Here is a 14,755-nt window from a genome sequence, read left to right as displayed (position 1 = left end):
CGACGTGATTGAATTACTGCGTCCAGAATCAGCCTGGGTGTGTGTGTGTGTGTGTGTGTGTGTGTGTGTGTGTGTGTGTGTGTGTGTGTGGCGCAGTGTGTCAGTCCGTCAGTCCGTTTTGTGCTCTCCCCAAGTTGGCACCCGGGATTTTACATTTAGACAATTGACACTTGGTGAAAACGAATAAATAAATAAATGCGTTACAAATATCGTGGAAGGATTTTTAAGAAAAGAGTGGCGCGTGCGCTACGAGCTTGTAGGACTGCTATTGTGTGGCGCAGATTTGGAATATATATTTTTTAACTAAAAATCTTTTACTTCTGGGGAGGTCCCTGGAGCAACATATTTTCAGATGGGGGGGGGTCAGAGAGGCAAATTACATAATAATCTTTGGGTGTCCTTGACATGAAATATTGAGCACCACCACTGATACAGAAACATAGGTATTTCTGAAAACTGGAGGGATTTAGAAGACATTTTTTTTAATTTGATGTCAGGCCTAAATGGGTTAACTATATACTTTCAACCTCCTGTTATACGAAGGCTTATTACTGTCCTGACTTTTCACTTAACCCATTCTGACCTGGCACCCATTTTGGTGTTAGCATCATGTCATGCTTTAGCTATTGAAAAATAGCAGATCTACAAGCTCATAGCGCGCCACCGAGTGGCGCGCTACGAGCTTGTAGGTCTGCTATTTTTGAAAAATCGAAGAACGACTGACATTTTTTAAAATCTGATCTCAGGTCAGAATGGGTTCATCAGACCAGTGTGTGTCCCAGTGGAAACCTCGTATGAATCTGATCTCAGGTCAGAATGGGTTAAACGGTTCTCCGCTTTATCTCCGTTCCTGAAAAGAATACCATGAGCTCTCCGCCCGGAAATAACACACAACAAAAGTCTGTCTCCAGTTTCAGTTTTCAGTTTATTTTTTTTATTTATAGTACAAAATCACCCCCAGGGGGTCTCCCTCTCTCTCTCTCTCTGCACGTTACAGCAGTAATACGATAAAAAAAACTAATCAAAGACACAAAACATAGCAATAGCAAATCTCCGTATAGCCCTGCACGCGAAGACCGTAGCAGAAAAAACGAGTCCCCTTCTGTGATCCATGTGTTTGTGGGTGTTGTGAAACACAAGTGCTTATGGCGCCGAGATGAAAGAAAAAAAATATATAATTTGACATTTTGCACGGGGGAAACTCCACCAAAATGGGAGTGAGACGCTTTCCTCTGAGCCTGCAGGAGAAGTATAACAATCAGTTAATCGGTATAAGACTAATAAGTATAAGGCAAAAAGTTAATCGTGGAAGATGAAAGGAGTCGTGACTCCGTCCGTTTAACCCATTTAGACCTGACGTCGAAATTTAAAAAGAAAAATAAAATCTTCTAAATCATGACAATTTTCTGAAAGATTTGAGGCACATTTTAACGATTTTTCATAAAAATAGCAGACCTATACAGTACAAGCTCTTAGCACGCCACTCGGTGGCGCGCTATGAGCCTGTAGATCTGCAATTTTTCAATAGCTAAATTATAACATATAATGTTTAAAACACCGGGTAATGGAAGGCGGGGCTTCGTCTGCGCCTTTACTATGAATGATTCCCCGGCAAAAAAAGAAGAAAAAAAAGTACTCTAGTGTTGTTATAAGATAAATAAGAATATGCATGTTTGCATGTTCTCCCTGTGCCCCCTATAGGCCTATAGGGTAGGTATACTGTATAAAACATACAGTAAGCCTGACCAGGCTTACTGTACTAAAGGAACTGGTCGGAATAACGTGTTCCTTCCATGCGCTATATACGTCCAACCGGGGAAACTCCCCGCCCTGTCAGGTGAAAAGAAGCATATAGAAGGAAGCATGAGGTCAGTCCGTTGCTCTCCCCAGGTTGGCAGAGGGAGTGCATGAGCGCACCCAGCATTACAGTTGTTTTGAACTCTGTTCGGCCATTTTTTAAATAGCCAATCTCGCGACGCATTGTGAGCCTTGTTTCAAAACATCTGTATACATTTGAAAAACTTTGAAATGAGACATTCCGGACATTGCGGCATTTATTACTTTTACTTGAGTAAAAACATTTGAGTACTTTTTCCCCCATCAACCCATGCTGGAAGGGGGTGAAATCCCATGGCTTAGCGAGTTCCTATTCTCTTCTTATCCCGTCACTTTGTTTTAATTTTTTATTCCCCTTCCCTTTCATCTTCACCCTCCCCGTTGGAAACGTTTGCTGCCCCACAGGGAAAGCCATGCACATTCCTGTACTAAATCCCCCTCCCTTAACCCATTCTGACCTGAGATCAGATTCATACGAGGTTTCCACTGTGGACACACACTGGGTCTGATTAACCCATTCTGACCTGAGATCAGATTCTAAAAAAAAATGTCAGTCGTTCTTCGATTTTTCAAAAATAGCAGACCTATACAAGCTCGTATGAGCTTGTAGATCTGCTATTTTTCAATAGCTAAAGCATAACATGACGCTGACACCAAAATGCATAGGGTTCCCGTTCAGAATGGGTTAATTGCATCACCAAGCTTCTTCAAACTGCCACATCAATTCTTCCATGACATCGTGTCCGTGTGTTGTGGCTCCGAGCAACCTGCTGCGTAACGTTTTAATAACAGAGTGCTGACAGGATACAGTAAAAAAAAGGAAAAAAAAAGCCTCGTTTATGATGCGCGACAGTGTACTGTAGGTCGGCTATTTTTGATGTAGCCCACACCGTCGTCGTGCGACCAAGTAATGACTCGTTGGCGGCTTAACCCATTTAGGCCTCATGACTTGAAAGTTTTTCTGAATTAAATATTTTCACAATTTTTCAAAAAAATAGCAGATCTATACAGGCGACTGACATAGAAGATCTCAGGTCAAAATGGGTTGAAATATAGTAACTATAGGCCTATACATTTGTGTTTTTTAGCCTATGGTGTATATATGACGGCATGAGAAAAGTTCCAATTGTGCATATTATGATATATTTTCCCATGGAAAATGTTAACCGCCCGTCAGCACAAAGCAGTAACGTCTGTGTTGTTTTCTCTGCGCCGCGGGGGTGTTTGCTTGGAGGGCGTTTGACTCTTTGCTGACGACGGTGTGGTATATAATACACTATGGTAATACTGTATTATTATACAGTATGTTATACAGTATGTTTTTTTCTTTTTGCCCCAGGGTTCTGTTTGGTGGAGGGGTTCCATATATACCTCAGCTTTTTTGATATGGGTTATTATAGGCCCACTCTTTTTTTTTACATGAGAGCTATACTTTCAAAATGACCACCTCAACGAGATCTGTATAACTATCACTGAAAACATTATAATACCATTGCGGGAAAATGGCTTTGGAATAGTAGTGGAGCTGGCATTTACATTTAAGACAAAATGCACTTGGAATGGGAAAATGGGGAGAAATGGAATAGGAGTTATTTTCTATTTAATTTGTAAATTTACCGACATTTTGTGCACACAGCAACACTCTTGAAAACAAAGTATTGCGTTTTGGGGTTTGAGCTGACGGGCACTTTTTTTTAATGTCAAGTCAATCAATCAAGTCAACTTAATTCAAGTGGCAGATGCCAAAAGAAATATCATATTTAAATTAAATATTCTTTACGGGCATGTCATGTGATCTATATACCGGTATAGATCACGATCTACATTTTTGGGCACCTTTTGGGTTAGGGTTTTTATGTCTTTATTTTTTTCCAAAACATTCTAGAATATAGCCTACATTTTCCTTGTCAGCGATCATTCTTTAGGCGATTATACCATGAGGAGAACTCCTGCTGCTGCGGCTTTGATGAGAAACAGATTTACGAGAAGACATCGCCGGCACCCGAGTTGATCTCTTCTGAGTTCCCTGATCAGTAAAAAAAAAACCTCATGGGGGTTTTCCCGAGTCAACTTCAACATTTGGTACTATTTAACACGAGCAATTTTTGAAGTTAACCCATTCTGAACGGGAACCCATTTTTGGTGTTGGCATCATGTTATGCTTTAGCTATTGGAAAACAGCAGATCTACAAGCTCATAGCGCGCCACGCTACGAGCCTGTAGGTCTGCTATTTTTTGAAAAGTCGAAGAACGACTGACATTTTTTAGAATCTGATCTCAGGTCAGAATGGGTTCATCAGACCAGTGTGTGTCCAGTGGAAACCTCGTATGAATCTGATCTCAGGTCAGAATGGGCTAATTATCTTTGAGCCCATGAGGTCCCCCTTCCATGGCCATCATCATCCATCACCATTACGTCATCTTAAACATGTTTGACATCTGAAAATAATTGTAAATATGAATCCAAGCACATGCTACTTGTGTCTACTTTTTTTCTTTGGGGGGGGGGCATGACATTTGCATATAAATACCCCCCATACAGAGGCTGAAATTCACACAAGTTGACCTTTAACCCTGATAAAAAAGTAACTAATGTAATACATGTCTTTGTGTGATCATTAGGATGTCTAGAACATGTTTTATTCATTATTGTGTTTTTATAAATCGCCATAATATTTTGTAAACAAATACATACTTAGCCCCATGCTCGAATGCCCCCGCCCCCCCCCCCCTGTCAAAAACGGCTAAAATCCCTAAAACGAAAGAAAGCAGCAAATGAAGAAAAATGAACACTCATCTTTTTACTTTCTCTAATAACAACCTAAAACATGAGCCTTGGTTGAAAAAAAATAAAGTTGTCCTTTAAGCATGGCCTCCAAAATGTCTATTTGATGTTGTCCTCATGTCCCCATGAAGCATACCCACAATTTGCTATTTCTTCAGCCTATACTCTTTAAGACAGAAACTGCAAATCTTTGAATATATATATATATATTACTTCAGAGCGAACGTTTTTAATTCAAATATTTGCTTCGGGGGATTGTATAAAATCCACGGTAATCTTGTGGCCTATTGCTTTAGTATACCGCCACGGTCACAGAGTCTTGACCCCTTATCCTGCCATTGGTTGCTGAGTGCCAAGCATGGGGAAGACATTGGGTACCACATTTTAGAGTCTTTGGTATATATGACCCATGAGCCGGGGATCGAACCCCCCGATCTCCCAACATTAAGGCCGGCACTCTTAAAGGGACACTTCACCCTTTTTGCAAAAAAATACATGTTAATGACGTTTAGGAGCTTTAGAACACTTTCCTGGGGGTCTTTATGTGTGTAATCTGTGGTTTTAGATATTTTAGATTGTAGCAGTGAGCCCAGTGTCTCTGATGTCATGGACACTGGTCTCACTACCTTCCTGGACTACATGTTGTCTCAGTAAGACAGCTCTCCCCCCTATATCCACAAGGAGGAGCAGTGCACCAAAGAATTATTATCAGGGGCCGTACGTGGCTCAGCGGTCCAGGCAACCTTGGGCTGGTATGTCCGAGTTCTGGGCAGCGGTGTGCCCGCTGCAGGGTTCGACTCCCGATCCCCGACGGCCTTTACTGAACACTGTCAGCATTTTAGGATGATTTATTTAATTATTTATTTATTTATTTATTTATTTATTTATTTATTTATTTATTTATTTATTTATTTATTTATTTATTTCATCACTGTATTTTTAGCTTGTAGATCTGCTATATTTTGACGGCGCCAAAACTATAGGTATAAATTGTGTTCATCTCTCCTTTCAACCCTTTAAATCTAACCTCTTAAAAATGACTAATCCTGATCCCGCAAACTGCAACCAGAAAATCCTTTTCTGCTTCTAAATGTATAACGTCTGTAAAAATGTATTTTCAACAATGAAAGAACCCATTTGTCGTGTTGTGAGGACCAGGAGAATGGTCCTCACAAGTATAGGCAAGCACGCACGCGCACGCGCACACGCCCGCCCGCACACACGCACGCCCGCACGCACGCGTCCAGGAATCCAGATATTGAGCAAGCGTGTCCCTCTCCATGAAATCGATCCCCGTGCATGGATTTCCTGCGCTGACAAAATCCCCCCAAGCAAAGCGTTTCGATTCATGAAAAGATGTATCAAATTCACCGTAATTCCTCAATTATACTGTATCCTCCTCTTAATCTTTGCTGTCTTCTCAATATCCTGTTTGTATAAGTGAAACAAATACGATAGGAAAAGTGGATAATGTCATAAATTTTGATACCCCAGAAAGACAAGAGAGTGATGCATGGAGATATTGGCATGGGATGTGCATAGCTGGCTTTTAAACTGATATTGGATTTAATACCCCCATGTCATGCTACCCACCCGGTTTATTTATGTTTCCATTTCGACTATTGGCAAATAGCCTATGTTTTGTTCACAAAGAACACATGCATTCTTTTCACGGTTGGCGGGGGAAAGTAACCTAGGTATTTACTCAAGTACTGCACTTTAAACCTGCATTTAGGACTGAAGCCAGTTCTAAAAAAATCTTCTAAATCCTAAAGGTTTTCTGAAAAAAATCAATGTTTCTGTGTCAGTGATTCTCAAACTATTTCATGTATTTCGAGTATCACCAAAATGATCATGTATTTGGCCGTCGACTCCCACTTGAAAATATGTTATTCCAGCCCGCAGGGTTTTAAAGATATTATTTAAAACCCCACCTATAAAGCTAATACGAACAGCTTTGCAGTATGGCGGCTTTGGCTTATACAATCATAGTCTCGTTATTCTATAAAATCCAACCATTAAAGGGACACTTCACCCCTTTTGCAACCCGATCTCATTGTAATGACTAGACCTGTGCGATGCAGCTTGGGAACCTAATAATACCCGGGAACTTGTCATGGCACAAGTTTTAACTGTCTGTCTGTCTGTGTCCCACATGGAGATCTCTGTATCTGCCTGTGTCTGAAGAGGGGAAGACTGGTTAAGTAATCAATTGTCAGGTTTGGGGTTGCCATGGCAATCAATTGGCTGAGGCAGAGGCTGGAATTTGCACAGGTGAGGGCACTTGGCCTCATTAGGCCCACTGGTAGAGCCATGAGCAGAGCCTTTTGTGGCGGTTCTAGAGAACGTCCCAGCCTGGAAATGACTTTGAATGTTGCCCAATCGACGCTCCCAGCCTGCGTTTCCGGTCTTTTGATTCATTTTGATTCATTTGACGAGCTTGTAGGTCTGCTGTTTTTTGAAGAATCGTGAAAAGTGACATGAAAGTGTTTTGAGAACGACTGACATATAGAAAAACCTAGATTTTTCCAAGAAAACAGTCAGGATTTAGAAGACATTTGGCAGAATCGTTTCCCAGGTCAAAATGGGTTTAACCAGGAGTGATAAGTTTGCTATAAACACACAGAATGAACGATGGACACGCTGCATTATTATACGTTTGATCAACGTATAAAGAATAACAGCTGTGAGGGGCACGGTGGCACAGTTGGTAGTGCTGTCGCCTCACAGTTAGAAGGTCCTGGGTTCGATTCCCGCTGGGGACGCTGTGGGCACTGGCGGCGTGTTCCCTCCTCCGCGTCATCAGTGCCCATACCCAAGGCGGGGGTTGGCGATAGGGCCTTTCTGTGTGGAGTTTGCATGTTCTCCCCGTGTACCCTAGGGTAGATACCCTCACAAAAACATGCCGTAATCCTGGTCTCTAAAACTACCTCCCCCTGGCCAGCCAGGGCGCCTGATGGAGGGGAAAGGAACTGGTGGGAATAACTTGTCCCTTCCACGCGCTACGTCCGGCCGGGGAAATTCCCCTCTGTCAGGTGAAAAGAAGCAGCTTGGACTCCTCATGCATAGAAGGAGGCATGAGGTCAGTCCGCTGCCCCCCCAGGTTGGCAGAGGAAGTGTAGCGCCCAGGATTACATTAGATAATTGGCACTGGGTGAAAAGAAAACTGGGTTACAAAATCGTGGGATAAAAATTTTAAGTAAAAAGAAAAAGAATAACAGCTGTGTGTTGCTTTGATGCCTTATCAGGCCACACGGTTCCACCCCCGGGGCCTGCTATTGGCAGAGGCCTGTATACTGTAAAAGCACTGGGAGTTATTCTAACAAAAACATACAGTGCAGTGGACAGTATAATGAATGACATTTTGACTAAAGTATACCAGATTGTATATATTTTTAAGTGGTGTAACCACTTTGTCCGTGTACCTGTGTACCTGTGTCTATGAGCACGAGTATGTTACTCATTTATACCAGTAGGGGGCGCCAGAAACAGAGAGAGGGGTAGTGCTGTGTCTCTAATGAGAGAGATAGAGAGAGAGAGAGAGAGAGAGAGAGAGAGAGAGAGGGGGGAGTTGCACCACTTGGTTCACACAGGTGTGATTTTTACTTTACACACAGAATGCAGTATTGATCCCGCGGGTCGAACCTTGGCAACGGAGAGCATAACAACAGAGCCGTACGCCTTGCTTAGTTAGTTCAGGGGAGACATTCAGGTCAGAATCTGTGTCGAACCTAGAATCGGGGTCGTGTCAAAGGTCGTGTGCAACCTATATAAAGGTGGTGGGAAAAGTACTCAATTGTCTTACTTAGGTGAAAGTACCGATACTACAATTTACAAACTACTTCGTTACAAGTAAAAGTACGGAATTGGAAATGTACTTGAGTAAAAGTGCAAAAGTATCAGCATCAAAATATACTTAAAGCTGCCCATGTCCCAGTTGGTTGTCCGTCCCCACGCTCAATAGAAGTCTATGTCGGAGATCCGCCATTGGACCGAAGCCACCATGAAGCGAACACAGTTTTTCGTAACTCTGTCTATATAGGTACCCATAGGTTTCCATCAATGTCATTTTGAGATTGAGGCGGAGACGAACAGGATCCCACTGTATAAGGCTCTGATGAGGGAGCGGTCTAACATACCAACTCCACCCGCACCTCCCAAGGACCAGCAATGGCCCAAGGGTTGTAACCCAACTGCGACCAAATGCTGGGAGGGGGGGGATGGATGTTGTTCAGGAAACTGACTTGATGACAGATGACAGCCAAAGCCAACCGGAAAAGCTGGCATCCCCGAGAACGGACGGAGACCAATAAATACAACGTTACACCCCGATTTGTATGGAAACTGCCCATAGATCCGAAGTCCCGTTAGTCCGAACATGCACTGCTCCCGTGCTTGCGGTTAGGTTAGGTTTAGAGATAGGGATAGTCATTTCGGAACAATGAACCTTCTGACTAATGACATGGCACCATTTGTATAAAGTTATCTTGGCCTGATGATGGTCGAAATTCAATGTATACCCCGAGCCCAGCATGACCGGCTGTATATGTAGACATGTCTGCGCTTGCCAGACATGTTACACACTGTAGTTTTTTCAGTGTTGATTTTGACAGAGACATTTTGATTTTATAGTTTCTTGAACATTTTGCGTTTAGCTTTAAGTCGCCTGGAATGTGTCAGCGTATAAGTCTAGTTTTAGTCGACTAACATGATAGGATTTTATAGTCGACTATAGATGAATCTAAAGTTGGTTTATAGTCGACTAAAATGATGTATTTTGGCGGTGCCTTGATGCCGTCGTAATGGCCGATTGTATACACCTGCTGAAAATAGCCCGATCTACGAGCTCACAACGTGTCGCGGAGCGACGCGTTGTGAGCTTGTAGATCGGCTGTTTTCAGCATGCAAACCAAGTGTGAAATCACTTGTCTTTCACTGGATCTCTTGTCCCTTCCTAACATTTTAGTCTAGTTTTTATTTGTTGACGAAATTGTCAATAACAGTCATTTAGTTCTTATTCAGTTTTCCTCAGTGTAAAACGGCAGTCGACGGATATTTCTTTGTCATATAGTTTTAGTCGACGAAATCGACACTGCTGCTCCGAGTATACTTTTACTTCAGAGTATATACCTTCAACCCAGGTGGAGGCCGGGAACGCGCAGTGTTATCTGAGAAAAGAACCACGACTCGAGGCTCGGGAGTTTGTCTCTGTGTGCTTATGGAGAGCGGAAAAGGTCACGCCACGTCGCATGTATGTGTGCGTTGGGGCGAGCCTCGTAATCTATGAAAACTATCGCCAGGCCCGTGTCAAATTAGCGATATGCAGCAGCAGCGCGAAAACAAAGCTTTTATTTGTTGTACTGAGAGAATGACATGGCGGGACGCCAAATTATACCTATACGGCATCATTGGGACTGTTTACCGTACTAAACAATAATTATTATAATAATAATAATAATAATAATAATACCAGGGATTTACTTGTACTTTATATGGATGGTATAGAATCTCCTTAACCCATTCTGACCTGAGATCAGATTCATACGAGGTTTCCACTGGACACACACTGGTCTGATTAACCCATTCTGACCTGAGATCAGATTCTAAAAATGTCAGTCGTTCTTCGATTTTTCAAAAATAGCAGACCTACAAGCTCGTAGCGCGCCACTCGGTGGCGCGCTATGAGCTTGTAGGTCTGCTATTTTTCAATAGCTAAAGCATAACATAATGCTAACACCAAAACGGGTTCCCGTTCAGAATGGGTTAATGCCAATTTGCTGCAAAACTTTACAACAAACTCATCCTTAATCGTCTTCATCCCCTCCGTTGAGCCTCTAACTCCGAAACAATCAAAGCGGCTTTAGACGTGTGTGTACAGTAGATCCACTTTGAGCCAAATCCTATATGCTTACGTATAGGATTAGTGAGGAATCGCAGCTATGCAACCCCCGACCTCGCACTATAGTCCTTGTTGATTTCTCAAAGGCTTTTGATTCGGTCGACCGACGGAGCCAAAATGTTTGAAATTCTTATCCCGCACCGACAAAATGATGGAGGCCGTAAAATGTCTATAATGTTAGAATATAGATTTATTTGTAATATTATACAAATACCTCAGCGACCGTCCTTACTCCTGGCGGAGAAACGCTGGCTGGCATACTCCAAGGCGACGCACTCGCGCCGTTTCAATTCGTAATTGTTGTTGATTATATGTTCTTCGTATGTCAGTTGATACTATCATTGCTATAAGGGCTACCAACTAGGCATGTAACGATATATCGTATATCGATATATATATATATATATCGATATTATATCCCGACGATATGTATCGATTTATTAAAATTAATATCGATTTTCTTTTTTTTAGGGGGGGGCTAGTGTGTGATATGAAATGTGAGCTGTAATCAGTCACATGCTTTTGGAGAGAAATGAGACAGACTCCATGCAGTCACATATAGGTTGCATTTCTACCTATATGCTAGAAACATAGGTTTTTTCCAGATTTTTTTTTTGTTCAGGTCTAAATGGGGTTAACCCATTCTGGTTCGGGAGGAACCCCTTTTGGTGTTTTTGAAGCATTATTTTATACTTTAGCCATTGAAAAATAGCAGAACTACAACAAGCTCATAGCTCATGAGTTTGTTGAGCTCATTTTTAACTCAAATTTTGCTTCACGGCGGGGGGGTCCCTGGAACAAGATATTTTCAGATTAGGGGGGGGCAATTACGTACATGTCATATTTTGTGATCTTTGACATGGAATATTGAGCAACCGCCGATACACAAACGGCTATTTCAGAAAACTGAAAGACGTCAGGCCCTAAATGGGTTTATAGGTAAAAACACGCGAGTGCTTATTTTTCCTCTCTCTCCGCAGGCAAGGGCTACTCCAACCAGACCGGCGTCTCCTCCTCCTCCTCCTCCAAGTGCGTCTCCTCCTCCTCCACCTCCTCCTCGTCTTCGTCCGAGGCGGACCCTCCCTCCTCCTCGTCCCCCTCCTCGTCCCCCTCGTCCTCCATCCTGCCGGTCAGCGAGGTGATCGACAAGGTCAAGGGCTACTGCTCCACGCGCTCCGACAACTTCTACAAGAACATCATCATGTCCGACAGCTTCAGCCACAGCACCAAGTTCTAGGTTGCTGCGCCACCACCACCGCTAACCGCCACCGCGTTTCGTCCCCTGGCGCCGTACCGACCCACCCAGGCCCACCCACCCAGGCCCACCCGCGGATCTGTACCGGCCACGTTTAACCCATTCTGACCTGAGATCAGATTCTAAAAAATGTCTTCTACAACAGTTTTCTGAAAAAGCTATGTTTCTATATGTCAGTCGTTCTTTAGATTTTTCAAAAATAGCAGACCTATACAAGCTGATTCCCATTGCAACCTTATTGCAGGATCAGGAGCCTCCACTCACTCAAAATGTTATATACTGTACATACAGTAGCAACAACCCCAAAAGGGGTTCCCGTGTGCAGTACACAATGGATTATAGAACGAACGGAACATGGGTTTATTTGCAAAGGATGTATATGCCTTAATATACGTTATCGATATAGTTAATCTCGTACTCCTGCAGGACTATATATATATGTCGTAGCGAGTTGATGATGCCATTTTGTCCAGCAATGAACAATCATACTTGACCTAAAACAAGGATAATATGAAACTACATTTTAAATGTTTTTTTTTCTTTCACTTCAAACATTCCGTTCCATTATGACATGGCGTCATCAACTTGCGACGGGGGGTCCTTTGAAGTTCCTATTTATTGTTAATCACAATGAAAACGTATTTTATTGACTTTTTTTTTCTCTTGAGATTTTAAAGAAATCCCTTATAGGTTTGGAAACAGGCGGCTCTGCAGAACCCAGCTCCCTGCCCACTTTGGGGAAAACCCTATAAGACAAATCCAACAGAGGGTTGCCTGGGTGCGGCGGCCATTACTGAGGTGTATACCATTAAGCACAGCAGCACTGATTATAGCCACACCTGGCCTATACGCGAACACCTGCTCCATGGATTACACCTCGGTAATGGCCGCTGCCCACAGAGGCACCCCTCTGTGGATTTGTCTATAGAACTCTCCTCAGTCTTCTGTGAGCCCCCCCGCCCTGTGACGCCATGCATGCTTCGACGCGTTGCGGCCGCGCGCGTCGCTCGGCAAAAATGACGTATACGATGCAATCCGACTGAAAAGTGTCGACGCGAGGTCGCGGCGGCCACGCACGGGCCCCCCCGGGTATGGGCCTCGACTGTTCCATGTCGATCTCCCAATGTAACCCTAATCTTCTTTGTCTTTCCTGTCCTCACTCGTTTCCTTTCCTAATATAGGAAACGCTGGCTGGAGAGCAGGGTTCCATACCTCGCCATGCCGCAGTTCTAGAACGCATCGGTTCGTTCCCGTCACGCCCGGAAACCCCTGTTTTGTTTGGGGTTTTTTTCTCGACGCAGGGGTATCGAATCCGGTATAATCGCGTGTGCGTGTGTGTGTGTGTGTGTGTGACACGCATATTTACTGTGAGCCCTGCATGCTCATCAGCGTCCCGCGACCACAGCCTCGGGGGGGGGGGGGGGGACAGCTCAATGCACAGTTAGCTGCCGTTTGTATAAGTGAATGAAAAACAATGACAGCAATGCAATGGAACTGTTATAAGTCTCTCACGGGGGGAAAGACAATGTGACGGAAAACGGATTTTTAACCCAAAGAAGAGGACGGAGTCTTTTTTTTGTTTGTTGTAATATATCCCGGAAGGGACCCACCCCCTCCTGACGAGGATGCTCTCTCTATACACTGTAAACTATATGCATTATAAACAAGAGACATACAAGTAACATACTGTAAAATGTACAGTATAAGTGGGCTCTTTACTGTATATATATATATATATACCGAGGTGGTCAAGGAGGGAACACCTCCGCGGAACGTATAGGACAATAGGACCCCGCGGACGGACGTTGGATTCCGCGGATTCCGCCGTCGTCGTTATCTCTCCGGGACAATCAGCTGACCTCGTTGGGAAAAACGAGAGAGAAAAGGAGCGGGGGGGAAAAAGGGGGGGGAGGGGGCGGGGGGGGTTAATGTTTAGGCGACCGGGTTTTTGAAATACTGTGATGTTAATGTTATAACTGTACACTGTGTGCGTGTGTGTGTGTGTAGTGTGTATGTGTGTATGGATCTATTCTATACAGTATGTACCGTGTAAATATTGACGCTTCTATTCTATTCGACGTGCCTTAATTCAGTGCAGTATGTGTGTGTGTGCGGACGGGTTTCGTTTTTTTTGTTTTTGTTTCATGCACCCCCCCCCCCCCCCCCCCCCCCCGTGTGTGTGTGTGTGTGTGTGTGTGTGTGTGTGTGTGTGTGTGTGTGTGTGTGTGTGTGTGTGTGTGTGTGTGTGTGTGTGTGTGTGTGTGTGTGTGTGTGTGTGTGTGTGTGTGTGTGTGTGTGTGTGTGTGTGTGTGTGTGTGTGTGTGTGTGTGTGTGTGTGTGTGTGTGTGTGTGCGCGCGCGCGCGAGGTTCCCGGGGAGGTCACTGAGACTGTACACACAAACCCAGACATTCTTCTTCTCTGCCACGGGGGCCTGCATGGCCGAGCCACATAAGGGGTCCGCTGCCCCCCCGGCCCCCCTCCCTCCTCCTCCTCCTGACCCCCATAATGCACCACCACCACTGCCAGAGCAACGACAATAATACATCACAGGGAGAGAGAGAGAGAGAGAGACGTGCGGAGAGACCTTTTCGCACGCGCGCACGCGGGTATATAGAGTCACGTTGCACAAGCACAGTTATTATACGCGCTTGGAATGGGGTTTCCGCTCACTGCGCCCGGCCTTCACGTTGGACAGATATGCGTGTGTCGCGCTAAGCAGTAGTTCTCAAACTGTTGTTTCTTTTTTTCTCGTCAAGGACATGCACCGCAGCTGACACCCCCCGTCTGAAAATGTTTTGTGCCTAAAAAGGAAGGTTATGAGAGAGAGAGAGAGATAGAGAAATATACAGAATTCAGCATTTCCCAAACATTTTCCGTACATTCTCAAACATTGCTGATGTACTGTACTGTGCAAGCTTGCAGATATAGGCTATTTTTGTATAAGCCAACATATAAATGGATAAAAACACTGATTGTGAT

General features: G+C 43.9%; 1 protein-coding gene across 1 annotated transcript in view; it reads left to right on the top strand.

The window, feature by feature from the left end:
• adgrg6 (adhesion G protein-coupled receptor G6) overlaps nucleotides 1-11,868 on the top strand; it is a gene marked incomplete at its 5' end in the record, with an annotated part of 194,307 nt that extends 182,439 nt beyond the window's left edge. Inside the window, one exon of the mRNA XM_080791316.1 lies at nucleotides 11,501-11,868. Within this exon, the coding sequence (XP_080647442.1) occupies nucleotides 11,501-11,757 (257 nt within the window). The 3' untranslated portion in view covers nucleotides 11,758-11,868. The remainder of the gene's footprint in view (nucleotides 1-11,500) is intronic.
• Between the last annotated feature and the right edge of the window lie 2,887 nt (nucleotides 11,869-14,755).

The sequence above is a fragment of the Protomyctophum bolini genome (genome assembly GCF_963924005.1).
Source record: "Protomyctophum bolini genome assembly, chromosome: 19".
Classification (NCBI taxonomy): domain Eukaryota; kingdom Metazoa; phylum Chordata; class Actinopteri; order Myctophiformes; family Myctophidae; genus Protomyctophum; species Protomyctophum bolini.
The sequence above is the reverse complement of the archived record's forward strand: the minus strand, read 5'-3'. Positions and strand labels throughout refer to the sequence as shown.